We start from the raw sequence: 15,585 nt of genomic DNA, 5'->3' as shown, positions 1-15,585 counted from the left end.
GTTGCTTTGGTGGAGGATTGGTGAGGATTGTGAAATTTGGTGGAGGATCGGTGATGATCTGGGGGTGCTTCAGCAAGGCTGGAATCGGGCAGATTCGTCTTTGTGAAGTACTCATGAATCAAGCCACGTACAAGGTTGTCCTGGAAGAACACTTGCTTCCTTCTGCTCTGACAATGTTCCCCAACTCCGAGGATTGGTTTTTCCAGCAGGACAATGCCCCATGCCACACAGCCAGGTCAATCAAGGTGTGGATGGAGGACCATCAGATCAACACCCTGTCATGGCCAGCCCAATCTCCAGACCTGAACCCCATTGAAAATCTCTGGAATATGATCAAGAGGAAGAGGAATGGTCACAAGCCATCAAACAAAGCTGAGCTGCTTGAAGTTTTGCACCAGGAGTGGCATAAAGTCACCCAACAGCAATGTGAGATAGGTGGAGAGCATGCCAAGATGCATGAAAGCTGTGATTGAAAATCAGGGTTATTCCACAAAATATTGATTTCTGAACTCTTCCTGAGTTAAAACATTAGTATTGTGTTGTTTAAAAATGAATATGAACTTGTTTTGTTTGTATTATTTGAGGTCTGAAAACACTGAATCTTTGTTGTTATTTTGACCAGTTGTCATTTTCTGCAAAATGCTCTAAATGAGAATATTTTTATTCGGAATTTGGGAGAAATGTTGTCAGTACTTTATAGAATAAAACAAAAATGTTCATTTTACTCAAACGCATACCTATAAATAGTAAAACCAGAAAAACTGATAATTTTGCAGTGGTCTCTTAATTTTTTCCAGAGCTGTATTTGTGTATATGTATATATATATATATATATATATATATATATATATATATATATATATATATATATATATATATATATATATATATATATATATATATATTTATATATATATATATAAATATATCTTCTTCTTCTTTCGGCTGCTCCTATTAGGGGTTGCCACAGCGGATCATCCATCATGATCCGCATAATGATTTGGCACAGGCCTCACGCCAGATGCCCTTCCTGACGCAACCCTGGTTGCCTCTTACAACACAGGGATATGGTACACCTATTCTAACCGGGGTATACACCGGCCCAGTACACTGGTACTCACTTCGCCAACCTCGGAAGGATGACAGGCTGAGTAAACCCCCTGGTCTATTAATTCAGTGGCCCAATGGGCCTTGAACTCAGGACCTTTTGGATCCCAAGCCGCTGCCCTAACCACTGCGCCAACACCAGGCTTATATGTATGTATGTATGTATGTAATGTATGTATGTATGTATGTATGTATGTATGTATGTATGTATGTATGTATGTATGTATGTATGTGTGTATGTATATATATATATATATATATATATATATATATATATATATATATATATATATATATATATATATATCTTCTTCTTTCGGCTGCTCCCGTTTGGGGTCGCCACAGCAGATCATCCGTATGGTCCGCATGGTGATTTGGCACAGGTTTTATGCCGGATGCCCTTCCTGACGCAACCCTGGTCGCCTCTTACGACACAGGGATATGGTACACCCATTTTAACCGGGGTATACACCGGCCCAGTATACTGGTACTCACTTCGCCGACCTCGGAAGGATGACAGGCTGAGTCACCCCCCTGGTGCATTAATTCAGTGGCCCAACGGGGCATGAACTCAGGACCTTTTGGATCCCAAGCCGCTGCCCTAACCACTGCGCAAACACCAGGAGATATATATACATTGTGTGTGTGTGTGTGTATGACCTGACCCTGGTGACTACCGAGCTGTTTGCAAACTTTGGTTGAGATCGGTCCAGCCCTGTTCGGATCCTTTTCCAGAGCAGCTTCAGCCAACATCATCCACCCTGCGCTCTTCATCCCTCGTCAACTCTGCTCTTCCTCTGCCTGTAGATATGGGGCTTCTCTCCTCCTCCTCCTCCTCGTCATACTGATAAGTGTCGTTTTAAATATTTCAATATTCGTTTCTTTTTATAACTTTGTACATAATCATATTATTTTTACTTACATTGCCAGAGGACAGGGTATGGGTATTGCATTTGAGTCCGTTTGGCTGTCTGGTTATTTGTCTGTTTGTTTGTCTGCACAGCACGTTAAGTATGTCTGTTAATTAAATACGATTGAAATTATAGTGGTAATGAAAATGATCATTATAATGGTACATAACAATAATGGTAGATAATAATCTCACTAATCTATATATAATGGAGCAAGTGTATGCATGTAAATATGTATATATGTGGGTATGTATATTTGTATGTATATTTGTATGTATATCTGTATGTATGTATATGTATATATGTATATGTATGTATGTATATATGTATATGTATGTATATATGTATATGTATGTATGTATGTATATATATATATATGTATATATGAATGTATGTATGTACAGTATATGAATGTATGTATGTATATATGTATGTATGTATATATATATATATATATATATGTATATATGAATGTATGTTTGTACAGTATATGAATGTATGTATATATGTATGTATATATGTATGTATGTATGTATATATGTATGTATTTATATGTTTGTATATGTATGTTTGTGTGTATGTGTGTATATATATATGTATGTATGTATGTACGTATGTATATCTGCTTTTCACCCATTGGTTGGAGAGCTGACCTGACATCACCCACAATTGTAACCTAAAATGCTTAACCAAAAGTACCCAGAGGACCCAAGAGACCCCTACCCCCCCTCCAAGGACCCAAAAGACAAACGACCTGAAGGACCCAGAAGTCCCCAAGGACTCCAAGGACCCAAAATACCCCGAGGACCCAAAAGACCCAAAGACCCTGAGCATCCAAAATACCCTGAAGACCCAAAAGACTGAAACTACCCAAAATACCCTGAACATCCAAGATAGCTGAAGACACTTAAACACCCCGGATACCCTTAAAGACTTAAAAGTCCCAAAAGACCCTGATGATCCAAAATACCCCAAGGATCCAAAAGACCTCGAGGATCCAAAAGACCCAAAAGACTAAAAAGATCCAAAATACCTAAAAGAGCCAGAAGACCCTTAAAGACCCCAAGGATCCAAAAGACCCTGAGGATGCAAAAGACCCAAAAAGACCCTTAAAGACCCAGAAGATCCTTAAATGCCCTGGACATTCAAAATACCCAAAAGACTCCGAAGACTTCAATCCCTACCCCCCTTCCCAACATCTCAATCTCCCACTTCCAACTCCATGCATCCCCATCCACAACTCTGTTCTCCCTGCTCCTCTCTCCCCTAGCCCTGCCCCCCTCCTCGCTCCTCCTCACTCTCACACCCCACCTCACTTCCTCTCTATCCTCCCTCTCTCTCGCTTCCATCTTCTTCTCCCGTAGTGTTTAACGACATGTGGTGAGGTGTCACTCTCCCCCCTCCCCTTCCGAGCTCTCCCTCTCTTCCTTGCTCTCCCCTCCTATCTCCCCTCCCTCCCCCTTTCCTAGCTCCCCTCCTTGCTAAATCTTCACTCTTTTCCCATCCCCCTCCTCTTTCCCCCATCGTCCCCCTTCCTCACCCCTCCTAGCTCCCACACCCTTCCTCCCTCCTCCCTCTCCCCTCTATCTCTATCTTTATTCCCCTCTCTTTATCTCTATCTCCATTGGTTCACGAAAAATATTTTCATGAAAAAAATAAGTGACCACTATATTCGTTATTGTTGTGTGTCTCGACGTCTGTCTGTCTGTCTGTCTGTCTGTCTGTCTGTCTGTCTGTCTGTCTGTCTGTCTGTCTGTCTGTCCCGAGCATAGCTCTGTGGGTTTTGATCCGATCCTGATAAAATTTTGGTGGGAGGTTTATATCATGATCTCGTTGTGTTTTCCTGAAAATGGGCATGGTGCGCCCATGATGGGCGGAGCCACGCCCAAAAAAACACGTTTCTAGAGGGTAGCCAATTTCAATTTGCATCTTCTCCTTGGGGGCTTGTCGAATCTGGCAGGGGGTTCGGTATTTGGTTAGCCCAATGGCACCTGCATAGGCCCACGGAGCTCGATTTTTCATTTTCATCCCAAGGTCAAGGTCACAAGGTCACGAACTTAGAAAATTGCGAATTTTGACGTAAAAAAATATCTTCTCCGATGGGTTTGTCGAATCTGGCTGGGGTTTTGGTATTTGGTTCGCCCAATGGCACCTGCATAGCCGCACGGAGCTCGATTTTTCATTTTCATCCCAAGGTCAAGGTCACAAGGTCACAAACTTAGAAAATTGCGAATTTTGACATGAAAATGATACGACCGCCCAAACTTTGAGAGCTCGGATGACAATATTTTTTCTGCATAATCTTGAGGTCATTCCCCACCTAAAGTCTTGAAACCATTTTGCTCTATCTCGAACACCTTGCCCGTGGCGCCCCCTTCAAGTTTGTTTTTTACGCTGATTTCATCAAAGTATGGATAATCCGAGGAGTGTGAAATGCCATATAGCCTATATGATGTTCCTGGAATGTTCCAGAGGAAGTTTTGCACCAAAGGTCATAATCCTTGACCTTTGACTTTTAAAGTTCACAAAGGTCAAATTTTCAAAGTTGTGGGAATCGAACCGGGTTTTTGACATTTTGCATCTAATAACCTGTCACCTGTACCACATCATGTTGATCATTTTTATAACTTGGTCAAAAATAATCACATTGTCTCATCCTTGACTTCTGAAACAATCCACATCATGAAATACCGCTCGTGAACCATCGTCGTCTTCAGACTTGTCTCTATATTTCTCTCTTTCTCTTTCTATTTTTCTTTTTCTCTCTCACTCTCACTCTCACTCTCACTCTCTCTCTCCCCCCTCTCTCTCCCTGCTTCTCTCCCCCCTCTCCCTCCCTCTCTCGCCACAGGTGAAGACCAATTAATTTGGTGTGTGATTTTAAAGGTGATTGGTGGACATTTGTCCAACCAAGATATTCTACTTTGGTATTTTTCATTAATTTTTTGAAATTTGTTGAATGTGTTTTCCATTTGGAAGTTGTAAGTTACGATGTGGAAAATGTCTGATTTCATGCAATTCAATTGCAGGCTATAAGGAAACAAAGGGTGAACATTTTGAAAGGGGGTGTTAGACTTTCTGTCAGCACTGTATGTTTATACCTTCTAACACTGTGCTGAACAGGCAAATCTGCTGCCAATTAAAACCAGAATATGAATTCCAGCCGGTGTAGAACATGGGCAGAAAGCATTTCTTCAAAGACTTCCTGTTAGTGATCATCATGAGTAGGCTGCCTGCTCATTTCAACTGAATACGTTGTGATCAGGTGCTTTTCATGGACTCGTGAGTGCAAAGCCAAATATCAAACTATTGTGCTTCCTCCAGTACCCAATACTTTCTCAACTTCCAGGGCTGTCACTCATGCGTTAACAGTCAGTGCCCAACTATCATACAGCTCCAGTATTGAGTGTGTGGGCAGCTGGCTTCCAGTAATTGAATAGACAGGCAGTGAGGCCTTGCGGATGCATGCAAGCCGGCCTTCGGTGGCTCCAATTTCCACAACTCAGGGGATGGCCCACACCAACAATCTGTGTGACGTTTCTGGCTATCGCCGCTATTCACGGTTATGGCTCATGAATGAGGTTTCTCAAATTATGTAGAAAATCAGATATTTATCTCTCCATTGTGATACGATGCAGTTAAACACCACAGTTGTACACATTGATTGTGGTCGTGCACAATATATTGATAAGTGTGAACATACCGTGACCCTGCCATATATGTGACGAGGTTCATTAGGCATTGTGAAATACCACCTGCTACCTCCCTGCTTCCCAACCATACAAACAACTCTCCCCCTCTCCCCCCACTGCCATCCCCTCTCTCCCTCTCCCCCTCTCTCTCTCTCTCTCTCTCTCTCTCCCTCCATCTCTCTCCTCCTCTCTCCCTCCTCCTCTCTCCCTCCTCCTCTCTCCCTCCTCCTCTCCCCCACTCTCTCAGGAGTTTTTCATGTTACAGGTATTTTCCTACATTAACTACATAACTGAGTTCTGTGTAGTTGACACACAAACCTTACAAAATTTGTTGGTGAAAACGAAAGTAGACCACTGCTGATAAGATCTTTCAAAATCCCACAATGTCAGAGCAGAGCTGAATTCAGGTATTGGGAGACTGGGAGGGAAACCGCTTCACAAAGATGCATGATTGCCAAAGGATGCTCAGACAAAGAAGGTTCACGAAGCAGAACACAGAGTCTTGGGCCTGAAATGGCACCAGGACTTTTGAGAGCGCAAGTGATCTCGGTTCATGACCTGAATGACAAGATAAAGGTTGCCTGGTCATTTCTGTCATTGAGAAAGGTTGTTGAAAGCTTATGATCACCATAATCGTTTGTGATTAAAGGTGTGTGTTTGTTTTTTGTTCCTGTTTTCAATACAGCTAATCTACCTCCCACCTCCATGGGGTACCTGTAAGTCGACGCTGCCAAAGACAACATTTTTCAACACATACAGCGTCACAGCTTGCCTGATTGACTGCGAGACACGCTACCTGATGGAGAACTGTAATTGCCGCATGGTGCACATGCCAGGTGAGACATTCATGTGTTTGTTTGTCTGATTTTTCGCAAGCGAATGATACCACCCGTCAGCGGCCATGTGCCTCCGTTAGTGTGTGCACATAATGGACTCATTGCACATTCATCACATCCTCAAGCTGTCGCGCAGATGCAAGCTGTGTCATAAGTACTGGAACTCTGTCAGGAAGCTACACTCGGGGGTTTTCAGGGAACTATGGTATCCTTGATCTTTCCACTAATAAACAAACTGAGAAAATATTGAGTGTCCTTTGTTGCCTCAAAAAGTGACACATTAATTGTACTTGCTGAGGAATATCCAAACCTGAGATGAAGCCGACCATAACCAAACCGCCCACCATAACCAAACCGCCCCACATAACAAAACCGCCCACCATAACCAAACCGCCCACCATAACCAAACCGCCCACCATAACCAAACCGCCCACCATAACCAAACCGCCCACCATAACCAAACCGCCCCACATAACCAAACCGCCCCACATAACCAAACCGCCCCACATAACCAAACCGCCCCACATAACCAAACCGCCCCACATAACCAAACCGCCCCACATAACCAAACCGCCCCACATAACCAAACCGCCCACCATAACCAAACCGCCCACCATAACCAAACCGCCCACCATAACCAAACCGCCCCACATAACCAAACCGCCCACCATAACCAAACCGCCCCACATAACCAAACCGCCCCACATAACCAAACCGGGCCTGCATGCGAAACACCGGGATGGCGGTTTATAGCTGGGTTGGGATTAAAATCCAGGCTCAACAGCTCAGAAACGAGTGAACCGACAGTAACCCTTTTCATGATTAGAGCATGATGGTTTTACTTTTATGTTTTCCTGCCAATCTTCTTGGACAATCTTCCCTGAAATATGGATACCTTTCATTTCGAGCTTTATAAAGACGTAGATACCATGAGATCAAGGTAAAAACACACAGAGAGATGATGTGCAATCAAGATGATGTGTGTTTTGCCTTTTGCTAGTCCAGCCATAAATGTGGTTTAATTTCAGCTCCGTGCTTCTCCTGACATTTCGTGGAAACAAATGACTTTTTTTTTTTTTGTAATTATACAGTCCATCTCTAAATGTTTGCCTCTTCATTATGAGTGCTTGTGGTGGAAGGGCAGAGGTCAGGTTATTCGCTTCACCAAGATGTAAATGTTCAAGCAAGTAACCTAAAGAGGGCCAAACCACTGCACCACCGTTCCCAGTTCGATTGGCTGGAGTTCACAAAACGTGTGTGTGTGTGCGTGCGTGCGTGCGTGCGTGCGTGCGTGCGTGCGTGTGTGCGCATATGACAACTTTGTAGAATATATGTCATTCCACCATAAATTTCTCAAAAGTACACGATGTACATATTTCAATCTACACCTACTAAATCATTTAATATCCACATTTCCACGCTTCAGAAAGTCTATTTCATAAAAATCATTCGGCAGGTTATCAGGAGACGGTTTAAGATGTATTACTTCTTGTGCCAAACAGCTTCCTGTCTGATTTATATTGATGGCGATCACAGAATGTGTCAGTGCCAAGACCACTAAAAGTGGCCCCAGAAATTGAAATGATCCATGAATGGCACTTTGTATACTCCACTTCATTTGAATGATGATGGGAAGCTCGATGTGGAGGGGATGGTGAAGTGAATGTGACGTTGCTCCATGATGCCCATGTGAGACTCTGTTTCTGCATGCAGGCGATGGTCCTTATTGCACGCCCGAGCAATATCAAGATTGCGTGGATCTTGCACTAAGTGAGTATAACGCACTGTACAATAGATCACAGATAAACAAAGGACAAAGGTCCTCATTTTTACCATGACCTTATTCATGGACCGCTGTATAAGAACCGTTCAGAAGGAACGCATCCAGGATATCACAGATCAGATTCACAAATTCATGAACAGGTTCATTTTTGACAGACATGTACACAGAAAGGTGAAGGCAGAATGATGAACAGGTGCATACATATGAACAGAAAGGTGCTGCCAGATAAAAGGTGCAGACGTATGAAGAAACGTGCAGACAGATAAACATAAGATTGCAGAATATAAGTCCAAGATAATTTCAACTCCACCAACATATTCCAACCCTCTTTCTTCATCTTTTTATTGACTTTCATCAAGGTATCTATTCAATTTTAGTTTTAACTTTTTCTCCCTCTGCATGGTTGACACAGTCTTCTACATATACAGTAGCTGTCTGTTAAAAGTCCCAGTATAAATTTTCTTATCTTAATATTATATTGACAATTTTGTATAAAACTGCTGCTTTTCATGCGCCGTTATCGACCAAGTCTGAGCAGATTTGTTCGCCATCTCGACCACTCCTACTTTAATGGCAGTAGTTATTCCCGCCTTCTTGTCGAGGGAATTTTTTCGGCCCAAGCCTTTCACAAACCGGCTAGCAAGGACTGCCGTTGGTTGAATTGGAGCTGATTTGTGCAGGCATTAGCGATTTGCTCAGGGTGTCAGTGATGACTTGCCAACCCTTTGTAAAATACACTGTGGGATACTGAAATGTCCGCCACCTAATGCTGGCAGATGGGACAACAAGTTTAACGTCCATTCAAGGGACGGTGCACTTTGTGATGGAACGTCCTGCCTGTGAAGCCTCAATCTGACAGTTTATGGTCGAGTCGGGAATTGAACCCAGATACGACGACTCAATGGTAAGTGTGTTACCTCTACACCTTCCTGTCGGATCTATTGGTACAAAGTGCCAGCACATGTATGTTATATCTTACTCATCAGGTGCTCCTTTTAACCACCTGTTGTATTACACAGTGGATGTTGATGGTAGAGAAGGTAAGATGTAAGTTTGGGGATGCCTTGCACAAACTCCACATTGGGGGGAATAACCAATCAGCTCTCACCTAATCAATTACCCAAGGTGGCTGGGATGATTATCAAATAAATTAAATCGCATGCCAATTACAGGTGAGAGAAATGATTGGGTCTTGTTAATAAAATGTTAACCGCTATTGACATTGCATGTAGTACATGTTTGGGAGCCTTGATGGTGCACGTTTTTGTCCACTCCATCGCTGATAACTTGCCAATAAGCGATGAAACCGGTTCAGTGGTTGAGGGGGTGTGCAGCATTGGGATTCTCATGTATGTACTACTTGTGAATGTCTGAAGCTGTAGTGAAACCCGGGTAGGGTGTGAAACAGTGAAGGGCTTACCTTGTGTAACTTTTCATGGTTGCTTTATGCAGCTTTCTTTGGCTGGAAGAGCAAGGGAGTTTATTTATAATCCCTAATTAGTTGTTCCCTCCAATTATGGGTGAGAGACATGATTGGATCTCGTTATATATATATATATATATATATATATATATATATATATATATATATATATATATATATATATATATATATATATATATATATATATATATATATTTGTCCAAAGCACCAATTTTTTTCAACAAATTAATCACACACATGCACATTCTCTTACGTGTTTTCGTTTTCAAGGTACACGAAAAAAACTTTACGTACTGATGGGTTTTAACCCATATATGTAGAGCGCCCCATTACATGAACTTTTCAAGAGCATTACTTTGTTGCTCCGAAGAACACAAGAATAGTAGAGCATGCACATGACATATTTTGAAGGTTCCTTTTTTTCTATCATCTGGCATTTTCCACAAGCCATGAATGGTCCCTTCTTTTCTATTGTCTGGCATTTTCTACAAGCTGTGTAATGTCCCTTATTTCCTTTCGTTTTCCACATGGCATATACCATAGTGTTACGGTTGAGGAAATTCGCAAACCACCATTCAGGTCCCGTAGGTGAGATATCTCTGTAAGTACATGTGTAGTTAGCCCCAAACCCGTTGTTTAGAGGGAATAAATGTGATTCATTCGGGCTGTGACCCTTTGAGATAGCCGTTTTTCTGTTCTATCTTTATTTTGAACCAACCACGTCTCAACCGCCATCACACAACAACCACCAACTGCAACGCCGCTTCACAACAACAACAACGCCAACAGCCACGACCTTTACCTTCACAACTCGCTCCCGCTAACATCGCATCACCGCCATTCCAAACGTCGCCATGGCCATGGACCACCACTTTAAACCCTCCACCACCTTCGCCTCTCCTTCTGCGGCCATTCCCGCACCGCTTGTGGGCACCGAGTGTCAGGCTGTCCTGGCCTCATGCGGGATGCGCGCCAAGCCGCGGGTGCAAAGTGCGGCCTTTCCGAGGAGAAGTCGGATCAGGAATGATACACGCCCACTTCTGATCCGTCCAATCAGCAAGTGCGGGGCGGTTTGGCCCCACCTCCAGGCGCGTCGGAGTAGAATCGGGATATGCAAATTCGAGGATCAGGGGAGACTCACACCCCTTTTTCTCCCTCCAATGGGCGAGCGTGGCTCCACCCCCGAGCTCGTTCTGATCCAGAAATTTGCATATGGGTTCTCCTGCCGGACTATAAAGCGCCGAGCACGGGGCAAATTTAGTGAGTTGGAGGCAGTCAGTTTTGAGAAGAGTCAAGGCAAGTTTGAGAAGAGTCAAGTCGGGTCTGGAGGAGAGTCAGTCTGTCGGAGGTCGGAGTCTGTCGGGGTTCGGAATCTGTCGGGGAGCTGCAGAGAGAGGAAGCCTGGAGCCTGGAGCGCGGTCGAGGTGATTTGCTGCAGTCGACTGAGGAGAATTGCAGAGGGGACCGGATAGCTCGGGTCCGAGGCAAGGAAGACGGCGGTCGGCGACGAGCTCGCAGTGGAGTCGCTCGTCGCGGGACCCAAGCAAGCCAGCTATCCTCTTTCCCCAGAGCATCAACAATTCCCCCCTTCCCCCCCCCCCACCGCACTGAAATAGTGCGAAAAGGGGGGCCCCGTTCCCACCCCACTCCAAGCAGTGCCAACGAAACCCGCAAAGGAGTGCGGAGTCGGGGCACCGCCGCGCCGCCACATTTGCGGCTCATCCCAAGACACGGGTAGGATCCACCCGGTCTCGTGTCCCACAGGCCCCGTCTGTCCCCTTGTCTTTGAGGGTGGCCCTTTTCTTTTGCTTTTGAGTAAATGTGTTGTCGGCGCCGTCTGTAAAGTAAAACTGTGTAAGTGTTGCCGTGTGTACTCGTAGTCGGTAGTAGATCTGCATTGTTGTGTTTCTTTTGTAGCATCTGCTTTTGGTGCATAATTGTTGTAATTGTATATGTGTGCTCTCCATGTGCCGCGGAATAAATGTGCATTATGTTGAACTGTTTTTCCCGTTTGGCTTCGTCTTTTCTTTAATTGAATCTCCATCTTGCTTCACATAAAGGGTTGGTAGTGGGCTTAATACGCCCGATAATTAATCGGAACCGTCGAGGCCGACGATAACACCGCTCGGTTATCCCGCGAGTATGGAACGGGTCGCTTAAGTGGCCCGTGTCCGGAGTCGACCTGCGGCGAGGTGCGATCGCCCGGTCTACCCTCCGCGTGGGTACTTAGGTAGGTCGAGTTTGGCGAACAACCCTATCCCACGCGGGGGGCCGATTGGCACGATCGTGGTGAGGCCGAAAGGCCCACCCGTGACTAGCTCCTGGCGTTAGTCCGAGAGGGTCACGACAGAATTGTCCGTCCGGTGGGCGACGTGCCGCGATTCGAGTTACGTGGCCGCTCGCACGCCGGCGGGCGCAAATTCACAACAATATAAAGGGATCTGGCATTTTCCCCAATAATTCTCTTCAAATTTCATGTAAATAAGATGAAAATTGATGATTTTAGAATTTCAGTGTATGTTGTCCTTTTGGCCTATGTTGACCTCAAAAATAGTTGGTCGTTGAATTTATTGACCTGATATGCAAATTGTGTTCAAATTTCATGTCAATCAGATGAAAATTGACAATTTTAGAAATTTGGCTGATGTTGACCTTTTGGCCTATGTTGACCTCAAAAATAGTTGGTGGTTGAATTTAGTGACCTGATATGCAAATCCTGTCCTGTTCAAATATCAAGTCAATCAGATGAAAATTGAGGATTCCTGAAATGTGCTTTGTGTTGTCTTAAAATCCTGGTCAAATTTATAGTCAATCGGATGAAAATTGAGGATTAAAAAAAAAATTGGCCTATGTTGACTTCAAAAGAGTGACCGCTATATCACATGGTCATGTAACATGTGGTAAAGTTTCAATTTCCTCCACTGAACGGTTTTCGATCTTAAAATACAGACACGTATGATGTACGACATACGTACGTAGGCTACCGATCGCCTAACCCTGCTTTACACTTTACGAGCTCAGAGTAATGAGTACGTACAATTGTAGACAACTTATTTGATGCACTAATAAATTGATCTACTAATGCATATCCATTAAATGATAGATATTGCTGCCCTCCGGTGGAAACCAATCAGAATTGCATGATGTTTCTGACTGGATGATTGTGGATAGTTGAATATGAGGAAAAAAAAAACAGAAAAAGGAAAAAAAAATATGGCACTTAGGTGGAATTTGTTTCGAAAGCCATTAATTAGATGTATTGTCCGATGTATATTCCAAGTTTCAGCTCGTTTCTATGTATAACCTTTGAGATATGAGTGCCAACACATTTTGGGAGGAAGGATGGATGGGCGGGCAGACACCAACGTGATTTTCGAGGGTTTTTGTTGAAAACTCAAGAATGCAGAAATGGACGTTGCTGAAATTTGGAACATATTACCTGATCGTACAAAGGATTTACTTCTGAAACTTGCAGCCAATTTTGTCCAGTAGAAACCGAGAAACGAATTTTCAGTCCCTGTGTTAAAGTTGCATTCAGAGAAACTGTCCCATACAAAAGGAGAGGTGCTTTGTACCTCCCTTGATATATCAATCGCACCTCCTGACTGTTATGGTGAGCATCGCCGTGGATTATCTCTCACACTGTAAAACCGTGTCATCCGCAAAGAACAACCGTCCGTCTGTCACCCAGATGATTGTTCCTGCCAATGTAAACCATTCAACCAGAAGTCACGTGGGATGATTGGTGGGTAAATCGAAATATGTGGAGTATGACGAGCACTCCCCCAATCTCCAAAATGGTTGAGAACATGTTCGACACCAGGTGTTTGGGTGTTTTTTTAACAACTAAAATGGCTGCCAGTCGGCCATCTTGGATCTGATGTCGAAAAAAATGACGTGTTTACGTAAGCCATTATTCATTATCTGTGTGCCAAGTACGAATAAAATCAGTCTATACATGTCGGAGATATGGTTGTGGACGCATGCACGAACACATGTACATGCATGTAAATTGAGAACAAATCCATAAGCTTCGTCCAACGGGGGATAATCAGCTCAGGTGGCATCAAAATGTGAAAACTTTGAAGGGGGTGAAGACTTCTGTGAGCCACTGTGTGGAGCTACTCTGCACATTCCTTAAAACCTGACTCCTTAATCGACATTTACTCCTGAAATTAATCATCCAATTAATTATCTCAACTCTCCTGTTCATTATCTCATGAAAAACCTTGACATCCATAATGCTGATTGTACTTTCTCTAATAGTAAATTGAATCAACATTCATCTCTCATGATGCCAAATGTATCCTCCTACTGAACATTTTCTTCGAATGCTATTTCTTCTCAATGTTTGAATGAGACTTAAACATGTTTAAGTTTACAACCTGTTGCATGTATTGTGTGTACAGATTTCCTGTTCGAAAATGACAGCGAATTATGTGTGTGTGAAAGCCCCTGCAACATGACTCGCTACAACAAGGAGCTGTCCATGGTGAGGATTCCAAGCCAAGCATCAGCCAAGTACCTGGCGAAGAAGCTCAACAAAACGGAGACTTATATCGCGTAAGTGCTGATAAACTTCTTATTTGTTGGTAAGCAGCACAAGGTTGCAGGGCAGCATCTGAGGGTGTGGCTGTGCCGCTGCTACAATGTCCTCTGTTGGTTCGGGCAGGAATTTGTAATTTGTTGATGGTGACGATGATAGCTCGCCTACTCTTCGCGAAGAACATTATTTGATCTTTAAAGTCCACCAACAAATGCCAGCAGACGGGACGCCCATTTAACGTCCATCCGAGAGACACACATTGATGAATCATCCCGCCTGTGAAACACCAGGACGACAGTTTATAGCCGGGTCGGGATTCAAACCCAGTCAAGACAGCTTAGGCCTTAGAGACAAATGTACATACCTCTTGGCCATCCTATCAGCCTGCTGATCTACTGATGAGCCTGTATCCTCACTAACAGCCATGTATTTTATCCAGTCGTTCAATTCACAAACTCATTTGTCTGTATATTTATGATGTTCAATCATATTCCGTTCCGTTTTTACACTTTCCTTCTGTGTCTCTCACTCTCTTTTACCCCACACATTCCACCCAATTTCCATGTGAGACAACCATAACTGCAGAATTTTAAAATCTTCTTCCTGCAGAGAAAATCTTCTCGTGTTGAACATCTTTTTCGAGACATTGAACTACGAGACGATAGAACAGACCAAAGCTTACGAAGTGGCTAGCCTTTTGGGTGAGTAGTGTGAACACACCACTTGTCATTGCACATATGCTTGACCCTCACAGTAACTACTGCACCATGTATTGATAATGGGAAGTCCCAGGAAACACCTATAATTACATTTGCTGATCTAGTGAGGTCTGCATACCACGTTCTATCTGCAGGCTCTCTTCCAAGGGATCACACTCTCAGTTAGAAGATCAGATAGGGTATTGCATCATATTGGAAAATCAATCATTAAGGGGCTTCTAAATAAATATCTTATTCATCCAGTAATAGATTACCATTGCAGGCCTGTACACAGGATTTTCAATGGGGGGAGGGGAAGGGGGGGGGTGATGGTGCAGAACTTTTCATAAAGTTTTACCGCTGAGAGCATAAGATAGTGCCACACCATCACGCCTGTTGTGAGATGGAATCCATGCCACACCATTATAAGCATTGTGGGATGGGATGCACGCCGTATTGCTTTACGGTGGAAATTGAAAATGTCGAAAATGCATGCCCGCAGAATAAAAACTTGAATGGGATTGGCTTTTACATTAACGGCACATTAACACAAGCGTTCAGTGAAACA

The 15,585-nt window shown here is 43.5% G+C and overlaps 1 protein-coding gene across 4 annotated transcripts in view; it reads left to right on the top strand.

Moving 5' to 3' along the window:
- LOC147022483 (acid-sensing ion channel 1-like) overlaps positions 1–15,585 on the top strand; it is a 545,466-nt gene that overhangs the window by 485,871 nt on the left and 44,010 nt on the right. For all 4 annotated transcript variants that reach the window (XM_085893422.1, XM_085893424.1, XM_085893423.1 and 1 more), the window contains 4 exons: positions 6,396–6,546; positions 8,260–8,316; positions 14,183–14,336; positions 14,929–15,020. In XM_085893422.1, the coding sequence (XP_085749548.1) occupies positions 6,396–6,546; positions 8,260–8,316; positions 14,183–14,336; positions 14,929–15,020 (454 nt within the window). The remainder of the gene's footprint in view (positions 1–6,395; positions 6,547–8,259; positions 8,317–14,182; positions 14,337–14,928; positions 15,021–15,585) is intronic.

This window comes from Eptatretus burgeri, chromosome 8 (genome assembly GCF_056783735.1).
Source record: "Eptatretus burgeri isolate ZD-2024b chromosome 8, Ebu_testis_v1, whole genome shotgun sequence".
Classification (NCBI taxonomy): Eukaryota; Metazoa; Chordata; class Myxini; order Myxiniformes; family Myxinidae; genus Eptatretus; species Eptatretus burgeri.
This window is presented reverse-complemented; position numbering and strand designations above follow the sequence as displayed.